Source organism: Emys orbicularis, chromosome 23 (genome assembly GCF_028017835.1).
Source record: "Emys orbicularis isolate rEmyOrb1 chromosome 23, rEmyOrb1.hap1, whole genome shotgun sequence".
NCBI lineage: Eukaryota > Metazoa > Chordata > Testudines > Emydidae > Emys > Emys orbicularis.
In genome coordinates, this window is record NC_088705.1 from 9,531,580 (window position 1) to 9,554,584 (window position 23,005).

General features: G+C 50.8%; 1 protein-coding gene across 1 annotated transcript in view; it reads left to right on the forward strand.

The window, feature by feature from the left end:
* Positions 1-617: 617 nt before the first annotated feature.
* The window catches only part of LDLRAP1 (low density lipoprotein receptor adaptor protein 1), a 40,981-nt gene continuing 18,593 nt past the window's right edge, over positions 618-23,005 (forward strand). Inside the window, exons 1-3 of the mRNA XM_065421702.1 lie at positions 618-702; positions 15,465-15,607; positions 20,671-20,783. Of these exons, the coding sequence (XP_065277774.1) occupies positions 618-702; positions 15,465-15,607; positions 20,671-20,783 (341 nt within the window). The remainder of the gene's footprint in view (positions 703-15,464; positions 15,608-20,670; positions 20,784-23,005) is intronic.

Sequence of the window (23,005 nt, forward strand, 5' to 3'; positions counted from 1 at the left end):
TGGCTGCCACGTGATCAAATGACATGGGCAATTAAAGCCCCTTGCTTGGGGAACATGAGGCCATTGTGTCCAGTCCTGATGACACATTTATGAACACAGGGACATGACCGCTCAGTGGTTTGAGCATTGGCCTGCTAAACCCAGGGTTGCCAGTTCAATCCTTGAGGGGGCCATTTAGGGATCTGGGGCAAAAATCTGTCTGAGGATTGGTCCTGCTTTGAGCAGGGGGTTGGACTAGATACCTCCTGAGGTCCCTTCCCACCCTGATAGTCTATGATTCTCTACCCCATGGGGGGAACCCCAGTGGGGCCCAGGCCTGACATGACACTCCTGGGCCAGTGACCCCCTGGCTGCTCCGGGCAGCTGCTTTGCCACCTGGCCGGGCTCCAGCCCCAGCCGAGCGGGGCGGGGAGGTGCCGGGGCCCGGGGAGGGAGCAGCCGCGCGTCACCAGCCGCACCCCCCCCCGGGCGGATTTACAGAGAGATCCTCCCACTTCCCCCACGCGATCATCCCTCGACCGCCCGGGCCGGGAGGCGGCTCCGGCCAGCCCGCAGCACCAGCCGCCGCCGCCGCGCCGCGCCGGGAAAAGTTTGTTTGCAGGAGTTTGGGGCGCGCCATGGAGGCGCTGCGGTCGGCGGGCCGGGCCATCATCCGGAGCCCCAGCGCCGCCAAGCAGTCCTGGGGCAGCGGCAAGCACAAGAGTGAGTCCCCCGGGCTGGGGGGTGCTTAGCTCTGGGGTGGGGCTGGCTGGTCGGTCCCTCCCCAGGCCTGGGGCAGTACCCGGCTGTGCGCGCTGCTGGGCCGGACCCTGGCACGGGGCAGCTGCTGCGCCCTTGGCCCCCGGGAACAGGGTTTGCTTCTCCCCGAGTGACCTGCTTTGCTTTGGGAGCGTGCCCGCCTGGCAGTCCCGGGAGCCTTTTCCTGTTGCTGGCCTGCCTAGAGCAGGCGGGGGTGGGGGCCCTGGGCGCGGGGGTGGGGTTGGGACTGGCTTCCCAAGGCCTGTTCCCTTCTCAATTAAGCAGAGAGGGGCCAGCCCAGAGCACTCCCGAAAACCCCACTACACCCCAGTCTGGATGTATGGTTCTGCTCTCGGTCCCTACCCTCTGGGGCAGCAGGTTGGGGCCTGGCTTGTGCTGCCTTCTGGTTTGGACAATCCCGAGCAAATGGAAGAACAGTGAAAATGTTCTTGGCCCGCAGCTGAATGAGCAAGTAGAATGATGTAAAGCGGGGTTAATAGTTACTTAAGGTCTCTGCAGAGCGAATGTGGCCACTGCGTGTGTTGCTTCTAGTGACTGACGATGAGATGGTGGCTACGGAAGGAATTCCTCTTCCTGGCACCTGGAGTTATAGCGCCATATTTTAGGAATTGCTGCACTGTCTAGGTGAGGTTATGGGCCTGCCTGGATGTCTTGAGCCAATTTAGTGAGTCACCGTCTGCTTACCTGCAAACTCCGCTGAACTCCGTAGCTCCGCTGTCAGACTGTTCCTTCCAGGGATCGCTGACTTGACTTCCTTTAGGAAGGAATGTATGTTTCTCAGCCCCCTGAATGAGCCCTTCTCTACCCCAAATCTCACCTTTTGCAGACAAACCACCCTACTTCTCCTTTGGCTTGACAGCTTTGGGATTGTTGACCTGGACCGTGGAATGTCCAGGTTTTCTTTCCTTTTATGCAAAAGGAAACTGTAAGCAAACAAAAGTTGCTGCATTCCCAGGAGAAGAATGGAGTGTAATGAGACCACACAACGCTCTGCCTGCTGAGCCATTTACACATCTTAATGTGGTGTGTGAGCAGTAGTACATAGTAGACATGCATTAGTCTGTTGGCCGCATGTGTGCTCTCTAAGCCTGCCCTCCATCTTGACAGATGTTAGCCCTACACTCCTCTTAGGCCTTGGCTATACTTGGGAATTCACAGCGCTGCCGTGGCAGCGCTGTGAAGCGCGAGTGTAGTCGCGCCGCCAGCGCTGCGAGAGAGCTCTCGCAACGCTGTATGTACTCCACCTCTCCGAGGGGAGTAGCTTGCAGCGCTGCAAGCGTGCAGTGCTGCAGGCGCTGATTACACTGGCGCTTTACAGCGCTGCGCTCGCTGCGGGGGACGACGTTTTCACACCCCTGAGCACAGCAAGTTGCAGCGCTGTACAGCGCCAGTGTAGCCAAGGCCTCTGTCAGTCTGGATTCTTCTCCTTTCTGTCCCATCACTCAAAGGGGGCTGGGTTCATGGAAAGGGTTAAAGCTCTGCGGTAGGATTTTTTGCTTTGGTTTAGTTGTTGCTTTATCCAGAGTCAAATCAGTGGTTAATTTGTAACTTTGGCTTTTGCAGCTGGCTTAAAAATATGCTACACCCAGGATACCAGCTTGAAAAATCAAGCACTGCAGTGAGAGTTTTTTTTTTACACTCTATCCAGCTTGGTACTAGATTCTTGAGCTTTGGACGGTAGCTGTAACTTGCATTCATTCAAAGGCTGCTGGGCACCTGCCATGGACACACACAGCCCTGCTCCCACACAATAATGAAAGGGTTTGAAGTGGACTTTTTTTCCATTTTCTTCCCCTTCTTAGTTGTTTTTAGCAGTGTTATGATACTCCTGCCTGGCCTCTCAACCTTGGTGGGATCTCTGACTCCTCTCCCAGCATCTAAGCCCTGTGTGTTTCTCTCTCTCTCTCTCTCTTCCCCCTCCTCTCTGCTGCAGCTTGGATGGGAGTATGAGATATTAATTTCCTGCTATGGGTGGTAGATCCTTCTCCCCATCTCCATCCCTTCAGTGTGTCCAGAATGCTGCTCCCAGGATCACCTTGAGCTCCTATCCCTTGCATCTTTGCACTGGTTTATTCCGATCAAGCTTCTTGTCTTCACCTTCTGAAGCAGGCTGCTCTCTGATCTCATTTCCGCCCAGCCTCTCTGCTCCACCCAAGATTCTCTGACTGGTTCTTTTGTCTCCTTCACCCACTCCTAACTCCATGTCCCAAGGCTGGGAAGAGCCACCTGCTCAACACTCTCTAAAAGCTGGTCCGGGCCTCCAGGCTGCCCTCTTCCATAAGGCCTAAAGTGCTAGACTGTGACTGCTCCCTTTCTGGTTCTGACTTACCGTGGTGAATATGCACAGACCTGTCCATTGGTAAGATCCTGGACTAGCCTGGCATTTTTTCCATCTCCCTAAAAGCTATGTGAAGAAACTCATGGGAGGAGGAGATAAGTGGGGTTTTCGCTAAGTGCTCTTGCCGGAGGTGCAGTACCAGCAGGTGTGCAGGAAAGCCCAAGAATCCTGCAGCATACCAAAGCACGCTAATCCTTTAAGAATGAAGGATTTTCCTTTGCCAGCTTTCCCTGTGCCAATAAACACCCCTAGTGTCTGGAGACTTCACTACATGGTGGCAAGATCAAACTGCTTGATTTTTACTAATCCTCTGAGATTTACTCCAGGTTTTTTGCCTCTTTTAAGGATTAAGAGTCTAGTATCTCTGGATCTGAAATGATCGCACTGCTGCTGGAGTGCTGTCTCTGTCCTCTGTAGGAATCCTAAGCAGTTGTTTAACTCTGCGGTAGGCGCTTTGGCACTGGGCTGAAACTTGGTTCAGGGTCTGCAGAGAGTGGCGGGGTGGGATTTTTCTGACACGTACCCAGCTAGAGAGTTAAAAGCGAACCAGGTTTTGGTCTTAGACTGAAGCCGTTCAGACTCGACTATTAAATTGTCTTAAACAAGCTTGTGAATTGCATGAGAATTATTGCGTGCTGAGTAAATATGAATGAAAAGCAGGAGTTGCTGTCAATTGGGGCGAAGACATCTGCTGTGTAAATGTAGCAGTGATTCCGGGTAAATGCATACTGACCTCTTGCAGAAAGGACTCTCGGTTACGAGCATATTTGATTGCATTGGACTTACTAAGGTTTCGAGTGTGTGTATGTATATGTTATCTAGCTTTAGATTTGCGCCCCCCCCCCGCCCTCAAAATGAACTTAATGATAAAGCTCCTTTGGAATGGGGACTTGTGAAAATGTAATCTTGGAATCCGTTTGGAGGCCCCAAGATGGAAAAGGTTTCTGGTCTGAACACATCTATCTATTCCCCACACACCTACCACCACTTCCTTCCTTGCGCTCGCTCGTGCTCTCTCTCTCTCTCTCACACACACACACACCTACCACCACTCCCTTCCTTGTTCCATCTCTCACTCTCCCACACGGTCCGTGCTCTCACTCACACCTACCACCACGCGCACTCTCTCACACTTTTGCTGGAAGCAGCAGTGAGCCTAGTAACTCCAAGCCGTTATCCCCAGGGGCACATCCAGTGAACGCCAAATGCTCCAGGGAACTGTCACCTTGAAATATTTGCAGATTTCAAGACCGAAGACAAGTTTCTCCTGTTCTGAGAGTGGCAAATGCGAACATAAGCAAGCCGTGCTTGAGGGGGAAGTGGAGCGGGGGGGGAGGCAGCAATGTGTGTGCAGACTGTGGCTGGCTTATGAATTGAAAGTGTTTGTTTGAAGTACCATTGAGCTGTGTGCGCTCATGAGATGGGGGAGGAACGTCAGAACAAGCCACTCTGCCCGTCCCCCCCTCGCCCCCCCCCAACCAAAGCATAAACCACCGTGAGCTTTGCAGCCCCTTTCAGGTCTGCCTCTCTCAACGTTGAGCAACTGCATGTTGATTGTGATTCTTGATCTAAATCCGTTTGTGAACCGTGCGCCGTAGATCTAACCAAAGGTGTGCTTGGTACTGTATAGGTGACGGTCTCTGCCATTCAGTAAAATTGGGGGAGCTCCCGCTGCGCCAGCCAAGGAGGGGTGGGTGAGCTGCTGTGAAGGGCTGGTCATCCAAGCCAGGGGAGCAGCAGGCACTTCCCAGTGTTTTTGCCACAGTGTGGGGAAGCTGGGCTCTTCTTTTCGCCCCAGGAGATCTTGGGAGTCCTAGTGGGAAATCCAGGGGAGGGAACAGTTTTGATGAAGTTGATAGAGAGCAGCGTCATGGCTCCTGCCAATGCTCAGAATGATCCTCGCTCTGACAGTTGCCCCGTCCTGGGCTACAAACCATCTTCCTCTCCGAGTACTTCCTCGGAGCTTCTTCCTAACCAAGCACTGCTGTGTGCCTCTGAAAGTGTCAGTGTTCAGACTTCCCAACTGGGGGCACTGAGTCAAAGTGGGAGCTGAGGATCCTCCCCTTGGTCTCCCCTGCCCCCTCAAAACCCTTGTTTGTGTGTTGCATATTCAGGCTGAGAGCAAGATTACTTAGCTGCTTTAATGCCCAAGTAACGTTCCTCAGCTGCCTAGATGCACAGTGCTTGCCACCCCCACCCCATGCACGCAAGCACAGTGCAGCTTTGGGAGCGGTCTGAGGTCTTTGTTGCACTCGGTGCTGGAAATGGAAAGGCCCCACTGCAGTCTTCACGCCCCCGCTTGTGTAGACAGTGTGGTCAACTCACCATTTTATCATGAGCCTCTTAACCTCCTCTTCCCCCCCCCCCCACAATCAACTGTTAAGCCCCAGTTCCTGGAGCCCTGTGATTATGTGAACCTTGGCTTTACCTTCTTTAAAAACCGGTTTCTAGCCCTCCTGGTTCAGAAGTTCAAAAAGGTGACACCCCCTCCTCCCCGTGCCCCCTCCTGCCCCTGCCAAGGCTCAGAACCCAGAAGTCAAACTTAAAAAAATAATCATAATAAAAAAAAAAAAAAAACTTTCTTGACCTGTGTGTTTGGGGTTGGCAACTTACATACCAGGTTTCTGATAGCAGAGGTTGGCTAGTAAACTTGCTGATATGCTTCAGGTGGCTTTAAAAGAAATATTCTCCTTTCAAAAGACATGCCTTCCAATGATGACCTCATGGCAGATACTTACCTGTTCACGGTCTCCGTGCTGGGAAGTGCCGTACACATCAATCTGGAGCCCGTCAGTTAGCATTTGCACTTTACGCCCGGGGCAGGAGGGTAGAGTGGAAGAGAGGTGGTGCAGAAGTTGTGGCTTGTTGAAAGCCACAGAGGAAGTCATCACAAGAACAGCAGATCGAACAAGCAAGAGGTGCCTGGCTTGAAACCTGGTGCTCTCTTCTCTAGCTCATTGAGCTCCCTCCTGGCTGAAAAGCGCTGTGGGACCATAACAGGCATGTCTGTCCATCGGAGCAGAGCTTGAGATGTGTTGCAAGAGTCGTACTGCTACACCGCATAAGCTGCCCCACCCTCGCTTACTTTGGAATCGCAGGGGTGGGAAGCCAAGGAAATCAGTGGCACTGAAAGAGTCTCTGATGCTGACAAAATTCAGCCCTTTTTGCATCGTGTCTGTAAACAGATGGTACCAAGTTACACAAAGCATCTGGCTTGTCCTTGGTTCCCCGCTGAACTTTGGGAGCGGGTCATCTGCACAGCCGCAAGGGTGGGGGTGGGGAAGCTTTATCCTAAACGAAGCCTGGCTAAAAATAGCATTCCCTGGTACAGAGGCTACTGAGACTCAGGCTAGCCAAGCAAAATAGACTCTTTTCATGCCCTACAGGCTGGATGAGCTGGATTGCGTCTGAATGCCAGAACCCCACTGGTGCTGGGAAACAACTGGGCCTTCCAAGTCCCTGTGACTTAGTCTATTTCCACTGCAGTTCAGCCCCTGCTCTGATCAATTGCATTCTGCCCATGTGAACCGAACAGAGGCTGTCCAGTCTAGTGAATAAACAGGGTTAGGAGGCAGACTCTGGTGTCCAGTGCCCTGGGGTTGAGCGTACTGGTTGTATGGCTTGCTTGGAACCAGGATTCGGGTTCCCAGAAATCCCAGTCTGGGTGAGGTTTCTCTGATTCTCCAGTGCCTGCTCTGGGCCTGGGAGTAGATAGGGCCGGGAAAGAGACCAGAATCCTGCAATGCACTTGTGTGTTCAAAAGGCTTCAGTGCTGCTGCTGCTCACGCCTCTTTCCTGGCCCTTGCCTGCCTTCAGGCTAGGCCTTCGGTGGCTCTCCCAGGCTGACTGGCCCGGCGGCACATATAAACAGCACGGCTACAGCCCCCCCTTGATACCACTATCCTCGACTATTCAGGAATATGGGGCATTATTCATCTGCTCGTCAGGCCAGAGCAGATGGGCACAGTGCAGGGATGACATGATTCATGCTGCTTACCAAAGCACAGCTGGTAAGTCGGATCCAAAACCTCCCTGGCTTGTCACTGAAGTTCCAAAATCTGGAGGAATGCAGGAGGTGGTGTAATAGATCGCCAACGGCGCCGTAGTCTCTACAGTCCGCTCACCTGTTCTGGCCACAGCTGATGGCTTCTGTGCCTCTCCTTGCAAAGCAAAACCGCTGCCAAAGCAAGGATTTGTCAGGCTCAGATGGACTTGCATGTTTTTCCCCCAAACGGCGAGTCCTGTCGTGCTGTATCGCATTCAGTGGCTGCTGCCAACGCTCGGCAAACCTTGAAACAGGGAGTAGTTGGACAGACTCGGGTGAAATCTCTATCTGCTGCCTCCCCCTTGCTTGCTGTTGCAGAAGGGAGATGCCATGTTCTCCGGAAAACGAGGGTTCCTACCTGGCATATGTCTCAGGTTGTGGAAAGCTGATGGGTTTGTCCTGGAGACCTGACCGAGTTGGGAATGTTTGTTTTGTGGGGGAGGGGAAATGGAGAAGCTGTGGTTTTAGAAATGGCGTGCAAAGGTGGCCTCGTTCCTAAAAGTTCTAAGACCCGTTAAATCTTTGTATAATTACAATGCTGGGCACATTATAGATGCCTGGGTGAGCGTGGAAAAGAGGTCATGCTATACTTCTGTCTCCTTAACAGACTATCATGTTCTGTGTCTGACTCTTAATCCTGGTATTTTTGTACTGTCACCCTGATGACTTTTTTTTTACCCTGTGTGCCCTCCAGTGCTGCACAGAATCAGCTCCCTGCTGCACAAGGCAAGCTTTTGTTCTTTAAAATGAAGGGGGGGACTCTACATTTGCAACACTATGGGTAGAAAGAGAACTATTCATTAGGGCAGTCAAATGATTAAAAAGATTAATCGTGATTAAACAATAATAGAATACCATTTATTTAAATATTTTTGGATGTTTTCTACATTTTCAATTACAACCAATATAAAGTGTACAGTGCTCATTTTGTATTTATTTTTGATAAGTATTTGCACTGTAAAAAAACAAAAATAGTATTTTTCAATTCACCTCATACAAGTTCTCATGAAAGTTGAACGTACAAATGTAGAATTATGTACAAAAAGAGAACTGCATTCAAAAATAAAACAATGCAAACTTTTAGAGTCTGCAAGTCCACTCACACCTTCTTCTTGGTCAGCCAATCGCTCAAACAAGTTCGTTTACATTTGCAGGAGATAATGCTGTCCGCTTCTTGTTCACAGTGTCACCTGAAAGTGAGAACAGGCGTTCGCATGGCACCGTTGTAGCCAGCGTCGCAAGATATTTACATGCCAGATGCACTAAAGATTCATATGTCCCTTTAACAACCATTCCAGGGGACATGCGTCCATGCTGATGACGGGTTCTGGTCAATAACAATCCAAAGCAGTGCAGACCGACGCATGTTCATTTTCATTATCTGAGTCAGATGCGACCAGCAGAAGGTTGATTTTCTTTTTTGGTGGTTCGGGTTCTGTAGTTTCTGGATCGGAGTGTTGCTCTCTTAGGACTTCTGAAAGCATGCTCCACACCTCGTCCCTCTCAGATTTTGGAAGGCACTTCAAATTCTTAAACCTTGTGTCAAGTGCTGAAGATATCTTCGAAATCTCACATTGGTACCTTCTTTGTGTTTTGTGAAATCTGCAGCGAAAGTGTTCTTAAAATGAATAATATGTGCTGGGTCATCATCTGAGACTGCTAAACGTGAAATATATGGCAGAGTGCAGGTAAAACAGAGCAGGGGACATACAATACCCAAGGAGTTCAGTCACAAATGTAATTAACGCATTATTTTTTTAACGAGCATCAGCAGCATGGAAGCATGTCCTCTGGAATGGTGGCTGAAGCATGAAGGGGCATATGAATGTTTAGCATATCTGGCACACAAATACCTTGCAATGCCAGCTACAAAAGTGCCCTGCAAATGCCTGTTCTCACTGTCTGGTGACATTGTAGATAAGAAGCGGCAGCATTCTCTCCTGTGAATGAAAACAAACTTGTTTGTCTGAGCGATTGGCTGAACAAGAAGTAGGACTGAGTGGACTTGTAGGCTCTGAAGTTTTACATTTTTGTTGTTGAGTGCAGGTATGTAACACACACACACACACACACACAAAATCTACATTTGTAAATTGCACTTTCATGACAGATTGCACTACAGTACTTGTATGAGGTGAATTGAAAAATACTGTTTATCATTTTTACAATGCAAATATTTGTAATAAAAAATAATATACACTTTGATTTCAATTACAACAGAATACAATATATATGAAAATATTTAATAAATTTCAATTGGCATTCTATTGTTTAACAGTGTGATTAAAATTGCAATTAATCGTGATTAATTTTTTTGAGTTAATTGCAAGAGTTAACTGCGATTGACAGCCCTACTATTCATATGTAAACAAATGAGTGACTTTATACTTGAGTCTTCAGACAGCCTGAAACAGCTGAACTACTATCTTCTGTTTCAAAGGGGGTGTTTCTCTGAAACCTAATGATGTCAGTATTAGCACTGTTGTATTCCCTGATCTGATGAAGTGGGTTCTAGCCCACGAAAGCTTATGTCCAAATAAATTTGTTAGTCTCTAAGGTGCCACGAGGACACCTCATTGTTTTTGATCACTTTATGTTCATCCCAGGGTGCCAGAAGCCAGTGTTGCCTCTAACTGCTCCAGAGATGGTACTACACACTTATTGGATCACATCTAGCGGGAAGCATAAAATACAGTTTGATATCCGATTCACTATCCCCAGGAATGACTGTTTAGGCACTTTCATATTTAATTCAACAAAACCCTAAAATCTAATGATCTGATTCTGCTGTAGCCCTTCCAATGCACACTGCAGAACAGATCTTGACAGTGTAGTGCAAGGGTAGTCAATATTTTTTTTTTTTTTTTTGGTCAAGGTCCAAATTTTTTGGTCAGGGTCCAGATTCCAGAGAAAATAAGTAAATAAAAAGATTTTTGGGATCCATTCCAAAGCGCCTGGAGGTCTGGCTTTGGCCCACAGTCTGCCAATTGACTACTGCTGATGTAGTGCATAGATTTCAAAGCGCTTTACAGATCTTGCAGCCTCTACCCCTCCAAGCTAATCTGCACCATGAAACTGCACCTGGCCCCAAAACTTAGCAGTGTAGGTTCCTCTCCACAACCAGTCAGAGCCCTGAATGAGCCCTGCTCCGGGATGTATGAGTCACCAGGGTAACCACTCCCTGTCCCTGCGCTGCATCAGGGTGAAGTCGCCCTCTGGTTTAGGATTACATGGCGGTGTTCTCTGTAAAAGCATGTGCGCAGAGCAGAGAGTGCTGGGGAATTACCTGCTGTGGAGAGCACCTGCAGCTCTGCTCAGCAGAGGGGGCGGTGGGGGTGGAGAGGTGGGGTTGTGGCCTTGTGACCCTGCCGTCCTAAAGCACTGGAGGCGTGGCAGGGGTTTGCTCCATCCTGATTCATACAGTACATGTGTGGCGCTAGACACTGCAGTGAAAAGAGGCTGTATCTACTCTGTGGCGTGCAGCTCTTGACAGGGCGCTTTGGCTGCGGCGCAGGGAGACACGACCCTGCTAAAAATAGCAGGGCACGTAGAGAGCCATGTAGCGTACGTACCCACAGGGTTCGGGTGTCTGTACCTGAGTCTCCTAAGCAGAGTCCTGCTAGCTATGCTGTCTGTACCTGCACTGTTCGAGCGTGAGCAGGGACATGCCCCTAGTGTGCTCTGCCTGCTAGCATGGTTGGCCTGTACCTACACACTGCCAGATGCTCACTTGCATCTGAGGGGACCAAAGCTCACTTGGAATGGGCCCCATGGGGGCTGGAGTGGACTGTCTTGAAGACTTACTGTAGCTGCCACTACTGGGAAAGGGAGCATGGGGATTTGATGCAGTTTGAGAATGCCAGAGAGCAGCACCTGAGACACCTTTGCTAAACCATACTTCTTGCTGACGAGGTGGGTGATGGTGTTGTGCCACCTGTAGACAGATACCACGCACAGAGCACCCTCCACGCCCGTCTCTGAGCATGGCTAATCTGACAGTGCTGCAGTAGCTGGATGGTGGTGGAAGAAGCAATCGGACCTTTAATGTAACTTTCCCGGAGAAGGATCATTGGTGTCTCTGAAATGAGCACCAGATCCTTAGAGGTTTGGAGGCTGGTTAATGCTGCTGCCTCTGTCGCTAGATGAGGTGGAAAAGGCCGAAGGCCCCTGGGCAATATTTCTTGTGCGATGATTTGAAAGCGTAACATGGGACCCTGCTACACAATAGCAGAACCACTAACCTTTCTTCACTGGCTTCCTTCTCCCGCAGTGAGATCCCTGCAGTGTGCTGTAAACGCCTCCTTGCCAGCATGCGGCCACTCACTCCAGTGGGGATAGGACAAGACCCATCTCTTCCTCCAGAACAGCCGTTCAATGGCCCCCATCCTTTGGTGCCCTCTTTCGTGCCTTCCATAGATAGGAGTGAAAACAGCCTCCCATGCTCCTAGCAGCTTCCCTGGGAATTTCTCTGGGGGGCAGAGATCTTGTCTCTAGTTATAAGTAAAGCCTTGTGAAAAATTAAATGCGTGCACCAGAGCTAGCACGGTAGGAATGAACTGGTTAGGATATGCGCACCACTGCCCCTACTGGTGTGAAATAAAATTGCTTGACTTAGTCTAGTATTGCTGGAAGAGGAATGTCCTTTACTTCTGGACCAGGGGCCTGCTCTGAGCAAGAGGCTCTGGGTTCTATCCCGGAGGCTCTGAGGAATTCTAGAGCAGCTATAGGATGAATGAGGTCTTGGACACCGATGAACTAGAGCAGGGGTAGGCAACCTATGGCACGCGTGCCAAAGGCAAAGGCGGCGCACGAGCTGATTTTCAGTGGCACTCACATTGCCCGGGGCCTGGCCACCGGTCCGGGGGGCTCTGCATTTTAATCTAATTTTAAACGAAGCTTCTTAAAAATTTAAAAAACCTTATTTACTTTACATACAACAATTGTTTAGTTCTATATTATAGACTTATAGAAAGAGACCTTCTAAAAATGTTAAAATGTATTACTGGCACACGAAACCTTAAATTAGAGCAAATAAATGAAGACTCGGCACACCCCTTCTGAAAGGTTGCCGACCCCTGAACTAGATGCATTTAGTCTTGGTACGACTGAACTGCCAACACTTCTCCTTTAGCATCCAGGTCTCCGTTCCAGTCCTGCTCCCCCTCTTCAGTGCCACAATATGCCTCTTCTAAAATCACTAGCTATGGGGGTGATGAATTGGTGTTTCCGTGCTGTGATCGATCCTACCCACTCGCTCATCAGGGGTCCCCTACCTCGCACAGCAGTAGGAAACTGGAGAAGTCTAGTACAATTATCTTGCCACTAGAGATGGTCTGTGCCTGGGGGAGGAAGCCATGTTAGGCCTTTTGGGAAACAACAAAACCTGATCTGTTCAGATTGGCGTCAAACAATAGCCTGCACAAGCCTCTATTCTGGTCTCTCTACTGCTAAGACATGTACATGATTGCTGTATTGACACAATCTCTCCCTGTTCTTTCAAAACCGAGGGTTGGATCCTCTGCCTGTGTAGCTCCATTGAGTCCAATGGAGCTGCACCAGTTTATAACCGCTATGTGGATTAACCCCAGCTGAGGATCTGGCCTGGAATGTTTAAATGCTATTGTGCAAGCTTCCTGTCTCCGTTCCCGTGCCTAGCAGAGCTCAGTGAAGCGTGCATCGTGGGGAGGGGTTCGCTCTGACTGACATCGGTTAGTCCTGCTCCACAGGACTAGCTAATGTGCACACAAGGAGCAGCTGCAGAGCAATTCCTGTTCACCCTGTGAAGCCAGGCTCCCCGACTTGGGAGCTGCCTGGTGGGTTTTCAGGAGGTTCTTCACACTAGCCGCAGGGTGAGCTGCGCTGGCCTGCCTGAGAATGTGCAGTCCTTGGGCCCTGCACTTCATGGGTAAAGAAGCGACTCTTCTTGCAGGCTAAGCAGTGGTTCTCAGGCAGGGGTATGTACCCCTGGGGGTACACAGATCTTCTAGGGCAGGGGTGGGCAAACTTTTTGGCCCGAGGGCCACATCGGGGTTGCAAAACTGTATGGAGGGCTGGGTAGGGAAGGCTGTGCCTCCCCAAACAGCCTGGCCCCCACCCCGTATCCGCCCCTCCCACTTCCTGCCCCCTGACTGCCCCCCTCAGAACCCCTGACCCGTCCAACCCCCCCTGCTCCTGTCCCCTGACCGCCCCCTCCTGGGACCCCTCACCCCCTATCCCCAACCCCCCCTGCTCCCTGACTGCCCTGACGCCTATCCACACCCCTGCCCCCTGACAGGCCCCTGGGATTCCCACGCTTATCCAACCCCCCCCCCCCCCCCCCCCCCCCGAAAACCTCCACCCCATCCAACTGCCCCCTGTCACCTGAGTGCCCCCGGGACCCCCTGCCCCTTATCCACCCACCTCCCCGCCCCCTTACCATGCCACTCAGAGCAGCATGTCTGGCAGCCATGCTGCCTGGTCAGAGCCAGACGCACCGCCCTGCAGGAGCGCGCAGCCCCGCCCAGAGCGCTGCCCGCGCGGCGGCGTGGTTGCACACTCCTGCGGGGGAGGGGCCGGGGGCTAGCCTCCCCGGCCAGGAGCTCAAAAGCCGGGCAGGATGGTCTGCCGGGCCGTAGTTTGCCCTCCTCTGTTCTAGGGGGTACCCCAACTCATCTAGATATTTGCCTAGTTTTATACCAGGCTACATTTAAAAAGCCCTAGCAAAGTCAGTACAAACTAAAATTTCATACAGACAATGACTTGTGTACAGAGCAGTATAAACTATACACTGAAATGCAAGTACAATATTTATATTCCAATTGATGTATTTTATAATAGGTGGTAAAAATGAGAGTTAGCAATTTTTCAGCAATAGCGTGCTGAGACACTTGTATTTTTATGTCTGATTTTATAAGCCAGTAGTTTTAAGTGAGGTGAAACTTGTGGGGAGGAGGGGTAGGTATGCAAGACCAATCAGACTCCTGAAAGGGGTACAGTAGTCTGGAAAGGTAGAGAGCCACTGGGCTATGGGATGGGGTGGCGAAACAGGAGATAAGTGAGTGCAAAGAACAATCTTTCCCATCAGTATCGGATGCAGAAGTGCGCGCTCTCTCTCGCTCTCTCGTTGGGGGTGATAGCTAAGACAGCTAGTTCAGTTATTAGCATCCGCATACTCTCCCTTTGGGCGATCGCTCACACGACTCCAACTCTGTGCATGGGCTTGGGTTCAGCTGCACCCTAACTTGTGCGTACCCCCCCTTTGCTTCCCCTCGTCTGCCCTGAGGGCGGGGGCAGCGGTAAGCAGAGCAACACCGTTTTAAGTCTGGCTGTGGGTGTTTGTTTGGACTGAAACACCTCGACGGTCCTTTTCTTGGCTTGTGCTGTTAATAGCCGCGCCACTCCAGAGACTTGAGGTAATGTTCGCCCTGGCACAACTTTTGCTAATTCATAATCCATTTAGCAGTTAATTAGGGATTGGCCGGTCCTAGAGGAGCTTTGTTCAGGAGCACATAGGGAAGGTGTGATCCATTGGGATGGCTGCAGAATTGTATGTGCTAGTTAGTCCTCTCTGGTGACTCCACCACCTGGCACACTCCTCTGGCTAGATCACCAGCTGCAGCAAACGGTGGGGGGGCGGGGAGGGGGAAAGGGCTGGCTTTAAATAAACTTACTCCTAGCAACCTGGCTCTCATGAGGAACCTTTGCTCCAGTGCCTGAGGACTTGGCCACAGGGCAGTGTTTAGGGGAGCCAAATTGGGCATGGGTGACTTTTTTTTTTTTTTTTTCCTCCCCCTGCAGAGGATGGGTGTTCATGGCCATATTGCTCTATTGTGGGGCTGTTGCCGTTCATTTGCTGAACTGCGTGAGGCAAAACCAGATGGGCTGAAGGGTCTTGTCTTCTCCCTTCAGTGGGAGATCAGGCTGAGTCTCTCTCCACCGAGGTCATGCACCTCTTTCCCAAGGCCTGGCCTTGGGAGTCTTTCTTCCTGGCCTGGATATCTCCCTTCAAGCTGGGTTTCTCAGAAGTCTTCACTGAGGGCAGAGTAGCATTGTCCTACCTGAATAATCTAAGATACTTCTTGTGCAGAGATGCCACAGTGATGGGGCAGTAGGAGTGATGATCACTGAAGTACTTTCGGTAGCTAGCACTCTCTCAAACACCTCCAAGCCGTGACAGTTGTGTAGCGGCATTCCATGGCCCCCTGTGACACCTGGGCAAAAGTACGTGAGATGCAGATGAGCCAGTTGCCCGCATTTGCATCACCTTGCAGCATTTTCATGCTTAATGAAATCACTTCTCAAGTCCTAGTATGCTTGAGACTAAAGATCTTTGCTATTCCTCAGAGCTACCAGAAAACTGGACCGACACCAGAGAGACCCTACTGGAGGGAATGCTCTTCAACCTAAAGTACATGGGCATGACGTTGGTGGAACAGCCCAAAGGAGAAGACCTCTCAGCAGCTGCTGTCAAAAGAATTGTGGCAATGGTGAGTGTCATCAGGGTTCTAAGTGGCTCTGACTCCTAACAAAGGAGATCCCTGCAACTCTGCAAAACCAAACAATGCAGACGCTTCTCTTCCTGGTGTTGAAGCAAATGATTCTTGAACACACGTCTTAGATGTAAATGCTTCCTATACACACCCCTTTCCCGGGGTTTTGCGTAAGAAGCCAGGAGATGATGGTGGGGGGCCCAGAAGGACTGTGGGGTTTAGGCGGAATAAAACCTGGTATATGATCTCTCTAGTGCAGGGGTTCTCAAACTTCATTGCACTGTGACTCCCTTAAAATTACTACACGATCCCGGGAAGGGGGACTGAAGACCGACCCCCTCTGCCCCAGGTGGGGGGGCCAAATCCAAAGCCTGGGACCCGCCCCCCCACCGTAGGGGAAGGGGTGAAGCCAGAGCTTGAGGGCTTCAGCCCTGGGCAGGTGGGGGCTGTAACCTGAGTCCTGAAGCCCTCAGGCTTCGGTTTCAGCCCTGGGCAGTGGGGCTCAGACTTCTGGCTTCAGCCCCAGCAAGTGTAACGCCAGCCCTGGCAACCCCATTAAAACAGGGTTACGACCTACTTTGGGGTCCCGACCCACAGTTTGAGAACAGTTGCCCTAGTGCTTTGTCCAGTCTCGCTAGAACTCTCTCACGTGGGTATACTGGGTCCTCCTATAGGAAGAAAAGGCCTTGAATGGTGATTGCTGTGTCTGTAGCTGTGGTTAACCCTTAATCACGGCTGTCACACACTGTTCTAGGAAAACTTCAGGGTTGTCAGTAGATATCTCTAGTATTGTGGATACCTTGCTCAGGTAAATGTTGCCAAATCTTGACTACTTAATGGTGCAACCACTCTAAAAGCAGCCTATATACTCTTCATGTCAAACTCTGTCTCCCCAGAGATGGGTTAGTGGACCTCTGGTATGGGAATTCCCAGTCCCCATATGGCTGTGTTGGATGCAGTGGCATTGGAACAGTTTTTATAGGGGGGCGCGGCTGCTGAAAGGCATTGAACCAAACTGTAAACCCTATGTGTGATTGGAAACGCTTCAAGCCAGGGGGTGCTGCTACCCCTCCAGCCCCTCTGGTTCTAGCATCCCTGGTTGGATGGGCTTCTCTGAGCTTTACAATCCAGAGGTGGATTGGAAGGGACCAGCACAACCCATGCAGCCTTTTCCTGGCCACTGAAAAGGCAATTAGTCTCCCGTGCAACTGACTGATACTTCTTTAATCTCGCCAGCGCAGTACAGCTACCGATTGTTAAATATTTAACACTGCAACTTACTTAGGAGTCCATCCTTATTCACCACTCGTGCTACAGCAAATTAATGCGTCTTTAGACACTTATAAAATGGAATGAGGCAAAGATTCGGTCGCATGGTTAATCTGCATAAAACTAACCGTGGTGGCCAAATGCTTCAGGCAGTGAGTAGTATCTTCCTGACACGGGCTGAACTTCAAGGGAGGTGAAATGGGCGGGGGAGGGGATATGGCGTCTGGGAAACGAGATATGTTAACAAATTCCTCCCTCCTCCCCCCCACTCTGAATTCTGGGATGGATTATGACTCCTGCAGCCGCTGAGCCCTGCATGAAAACCTAGGGGCAAAGCCTCTGCTAGCGTCGTTGGCTCTGCAGACTTCAGTAAAGCGAAGCAAATTTGCACCAGCTGAGCATCTGGCCCTAAAGCTCATGGGAGTGTTGCTAAACCTATATTGCAACTGGCTGTGTACCTTGTGGCGGAGACTGGGGAGTGGGGCCCTTCCCCTCTTAAGTTTTGGGGAGGGCACTGCTCACTTCTCTGCTCCGGATCTCTGGCTTCTCCCAATAGTGCATGGCTCTTGCAAAAATGTGTGCTTACAAAGTACTGGGAAGTTGTCTGTCTCCGTGAAACTGACTTTCATCTGTCTCACTTGGGTGCCTACTAACTCTTGGGTTGCTAGTCGTGCTGTATCCGGGATCTCGCGTGATCATTGCTGTGGTGGGTGGAAGCTCATGCCCTTGGCTAGAGGACTCTGGGTGTGCACCCAAAGAGGTCTCCCTGTAAGTACAACTCTCCTTGAGGCTCTTAACTGAGGGACAGTGCTGGGGAGTGAGGGCCTGGAACCTGCTGCGTTGCTGTCGGCACTTTGAAGTGGTGCTGGTCTGATGACTTTCCTGGCAGGTGGGAGATGCCCCAGGCTGTATTCCAGAGGAGAGCTGAGGTTCTCTTCACTGGGCTGCAGGTGGCTGAATGTAGCATGTGGCCAATCTAGTGCTTTTTATCCTCTGCTGGCCTCTGTGAACTTAATTGACTATCTTGAAGGGCAGTTAAAATTCAAAGAAAACGTGAACTTACAAGAGCCGCTAAATGTGTGAGTGATACAAAGTTAGAGCATTGGGCTCAGAGAGGTGGTTAGAGATGGTTTTGGCAACAGTCCATTGCTCTTAGATGTCCAAGCCTGTTGTGTCTAGTCTCCAGCCATTCGTCCCTCTAATGCTGAGTAAAGACGTGGGAAACAAACTGCGCTGCAAATCTAGTGTTGCAACAGCAGACTTCCTCTGTCTGGACTCCATTGTGGCCAAGCTAGTACTCCGCAGGAGCAGCCTGGTTGGCCTGCAAAGCAGCAGCTGGCAAAGGTCCCACTCCTGCAGTATCTGGAGTATACAAGTGCTACATGCACTGGGCTGGCCCACAAATTTGGGAGGAGGTAAGCATCATTCCTTTGTTAGAAGAAGCAGGGAGGTGGCGGACTGGAGCTTGGTGATGCCAACCCTTGTAGTACATGATGGCATTAAAGCCCCAGCTCCTGGAGTCATGTGATTATTTGAGACTCTGCTTACTTTTCCTAGTGGACATTTCTAGACCTTGTGTTAGCAGAGAAGAGCTTGAAAATGGGACCATGGTGTGCCCTAGAGACTCAAACCAGAAATCAATGAAACGTATTTTTAAAAAAATCATGATTTTGGGGGATGGGTGGCAGCCTGACTGGGATTGGCAGTGCTGTGGAATACTGAAGGCCACTTCTGGAACAGCATCTGCCAGCTTGAGCAATGGCTCCTGAGCTGTAGCTGCTCTTGTCGCTATACTGCTTCCTTAAATCCGACCTGCCTTGTCAGCCCTGATGAGCCAGTGGACAGCGACGTCGAACTAACGCTGCAGAGGCTGTAAGCAAGCCCTGATTTCAGTTACCCACTAGTATCTGAGTGCAAATACCACTGCATTAGGTGGAGGATATCAAAACTTTCACTTCCTCTTTTAATGAGGTGCACTCTGAAATGGGCTTGATCCTGTCTTTTTTTTTTTTTTTTTCGGGCCACATATCCACTGACTCTCCTCAGTAACTTGAGGATCGGGCTTTCAATAAACTATTCCTTTATGGGATTACTTAAGGCAGCTTGAACAGAAGATAATGGCTTATTACAGGTGTGGTGTAATTACTGCCACCAGAGGATAGCTCTGTTCAAACGCCATTGCATATGTCACCCCTCTCTCTTGCTGGCTAATGTGTAATCTGAGAGCTCTAGCATTTCCTTGGATATCAGACTGAAAACTAAACCTCTGCAGAACTTGGCAAATTCTACAGGAGCCCAGTTGATCTCTGCCAAGACTACACCCATGTCGGTCATGTAGCCTTCAGACACTGTAATCAGTACAGTAAAGTCCCTCTGACCACAGGGACTGTGGGCACAGTATCAAAGCATGTTATGGGGGGTGCATGCTTAGTGCCATCATAAATCAGTGCTTCAGCAAAGGTACCATTTTAATATTCCTTGACTTTAGCAAAGCTTTTGATACGGTCTCCAACAGTATTCTTGCCAGCAAGTTAAAGAAGTATGGGCTGGATGAATGGACTATAAGGTGGATAGAAAGCTGGCTAGATCGTCGGGCTCAACGGGTAGTGATCAATGTCTCCATGTCTAGTTGGCAGCCAGTATCAAGCGGAGTGCCCCAAGGGTCGGTCCTGGGGCTGGTTTTGTTCAATATCTTCATTAATGATCTGGAGGATGGCGTGGACTGCACCCTCAGCAAGTTTGCAGATGACACTAAACTGGGAGGAGTGGTAGATACAGTGGAGGGTAGGGATAGGATACAGAGAGACCTAGACAAATTAGAGGATTGGGCCAAAAGAAACCTGATGAGGTTCAACAAGGACAAGTGCAGAGTCCTGCACTTAGGACGGAAAAATCCCGTGCACTGCTACAGACTAGGGACCGAGTGGCTAGGCGGCAGTTCTGCAGAAAAGGACCTAGGGGTTACAGTGGACGAGAAGCTGGATATGAGTCAACAGTGTGCCCTTGTTGCCAAGAAGGCTAATGACATTTTGGGCTGTATAAAGGGCATTGCCAGCAGATCGAGGGACGTGATCATTCCCCTCTATTTGACATTGGTGAGGCCTCATCTGGAGTACTGTGTCCAGTTTTGGGCCCCACACTACAAGAAGGATGTGAAAAAATTGGAAAGAGTCCAGCGGAGGGCAACAAAAATGGTTAGGGGGCTGGAGCACATGATTTATGAGGAGAGGCTGAGGGAACTGAGATTGTTTAGTCTGCAGAAGAGAAGAGTGAGGGGGGATTTGACAGCTGCTTTCAGCTACCTGAAAGGGGGTTCCAAAGAGGATGGATCTAGACTGTTCTCAGTGGTAGCAGATGACAGAACAAGGAGTAATGGTCTCAAGTTGCAGTGGGGGAGATTTAGGTTGGATATTAGGAAAAACTTTTTCACTAGGAGGGTGGTGAAGCACTGGAATGGGTTACCTAGGGAGGTGGTGGAATCTCCTTCCTTAGAGGTTTTTAAGGTCAGGCTTGACAAAGCCCTGGCTGGGATGATTTAGTTGGGGATTGGTCCTGCTTTGAGCAGGGGGTTGGACTAGATGACCTCCTGAGGTCCCTTCCAACCCTGATATTCTGTGATTCTATGAAGGGCTTATTGTACCTAGTAGTAAAATCAGTCTCTGATAGTAACAAGTGCCATTAATTTGTCTATTAAACAATACACATCTAGAGTGAGTAATTGGCCACCATGATGTAACTTTGGATGTAACCATGCTATATACCTGTAAATCTATTTGCTTTTCCTTTCCAAGGCTAAAGCACGTGGCAAGAAACTGCAGAAAGTTACCCTGAAGGTATCTCCCAGAGGGATTATCCTAAATGACAGTGGAACTAACGAATTGATAGAAAACGTCTCGATATACAGGTATGTTATTGGAGATACTTCAGCATGTAAAGCAGGGGTGGGCAAACTACGGCCCGGGGGCTGCATCCAGCCCTTCAGACATTTTAATCCAGCCCTCGAGCTCCTGCTGGGGAGTGGGGTTGGGGGCTTGCCCCACTCTGTGCATACTGTGGCTTCGTGCAGCTCCTGGAAGCAGTGGCGCGTCCCCCCCTCTGGCTCCTACACGTAGGGGCAGCCAAGGGGCTCCGCACACTGCCCCCAACCTAAGCGCCACCCCCCCCCCCAGCTCCCATTGGCAGGGAACCACGGCCAATGGGAGATGCAGGGGCAGCGCCTGCGGACGGGGCAGCGCACAGAGCCGCTTGGCTGCACCTCCGCGTAGGAGCCGGAGGGGGGATATGCCGCTGCTTCTGGGAGCTGCTTGAGGTAAGCGCTGCCCTGCCCCCCTCCCATGCCCACACCCTCATCCCCTGCCCCAGCCCTGATCCCTCTCCTGCCCTCCCAACCCCTTGGTCCCAGCCCGGAGCACCCTCCTGAACCCCAAACCCTCATCCCCAGTCCCACCCCAGAGCCCTCACCCCCCCCCCGCACCCTAGCCCAGAGCCCCCTCCCACACCCTGAACTCCTCATGTCTGGCCCCACCCCAGAGCCCGCATTCCCAGTCAAAGCCCTCACACCCTCCCGCACCCCAACCCCCAATTTCGTGAGCATCCATGGCCCGCCATACAATTTCCATACCCAGATATGGCCCTCAGGCCGAAAAGTTTGCCCACCCCTGGTGTAAACGTATGGAGCCCAAACCTGTTCCTGTTCGAACTGATGGGAGTATTAGCCCTGGCTTCACAGCCTATAGTCTGGTGCGAGGTTAGGGAGAGAGAATGCATCAGGCTCCAGCCTTCACCTGTACTGGAGGCTGACCACATCTTTACGAATCTGTTCTTGAAAGCAAAGATCGAAAGCGGAGGCTATGCGAGAAGAGGGGAATGAGTGAACACTAGTCACCATGAGACTCCAAAGGGAAACCATCTGTCTAGTGCCATAAACGGAGCCAAGAAGGGGGAAGGATAAGGAAAAACTCTGCAAAATACAAAGCATGCAGTTTATTTAGATTGGTGACCCCAACTGTAGAATGTGCCCCATCCACTGAGCGTCTGATAGTTTTGTGGAATCAGACGCACACGAGAACTGCAGGGCCAAGAGCATCTGAGACTGGGAAAAGGTAACGGAGGCACCTCTTGGAGAGGAGGGTTGGAATGTTTGAGACGTCGTCTAGTTCTGTCCCGCCCGACGCAATCGCTTCCGTGTCGTGCGGTGAGCTCTAACAAACGGCAACGGTCAAATGTGGTTAGCGTCAGACTTCAGCTGGGTCTCCTGTGTGGCAAAGGGGGACTCTCCGCCCGGGAATGGAGGGTGGTGACTTACACGGCTCGGTCTCCTCTCCAGGCTCGCTAAGGCTCTGTCTGACCCTCTGCGAATACTTTCTCTCCCTCCGTTTGCGCGACTCATCCCCTTGCCGTTGTACTGACTGTGTAGTGCCCAGAGATTCCAGGTGGGATTGGCGCCTCATTGTGGTAGGCAGGGAAAGCACACGCAGTCCCTGCCCTGATGGGCTTTCAGCCTCCCTGACAAGAGGCCAAGACTGAATGGAGCCTGGAGGCTGAACTCTCCTCTTTACCCTAGAGAGACCAGCAGGGGCTGAGAGGTGGGCAGGCTGCTGTGGTGTGGCTAGAGGATTTTGGCTTCCAACGTGAACAGCTCAGCTCCTCCCGGGAGCCCGAACTCGCTCTGAAGCAGGCAAAAGGCCGATTACATTTAAGGCAGCTTAATAGACCTCAGACTTCTGACTTTAGGTGTCGAAAATGGTTCCGAAGTTAAAACCAGTGGTCCGGCTACAGCAAGAGGCACGTGCAGCTACTGCTGATAAGCAGGGAATGGCAGGCGCGTTCCCAGGCGTTAATCCGGTTCCACGGTTAAATGCAGCCCCTTTAAAGTTCCATCTCGGGGTGCTGGTGTACTTAGCCAGCTGGATTTTCCCACTTGGAAGGGGTCCGCTCTAACTCTTTCCCCTCTCCCACTCCTACCATGGCTTAGATTCAGGGCCTGAACCAATCGGTAATGCTAAAGACCAGGATGAGGAATTAAGTCCGCGAAGCTGTACAGCCTGTACAGGAGATCAGACTAGATGATCACAATGGTCTCTTCTGTCGTTATAATCTAATGTGGCGGGGTGGGGGGCAGATTAT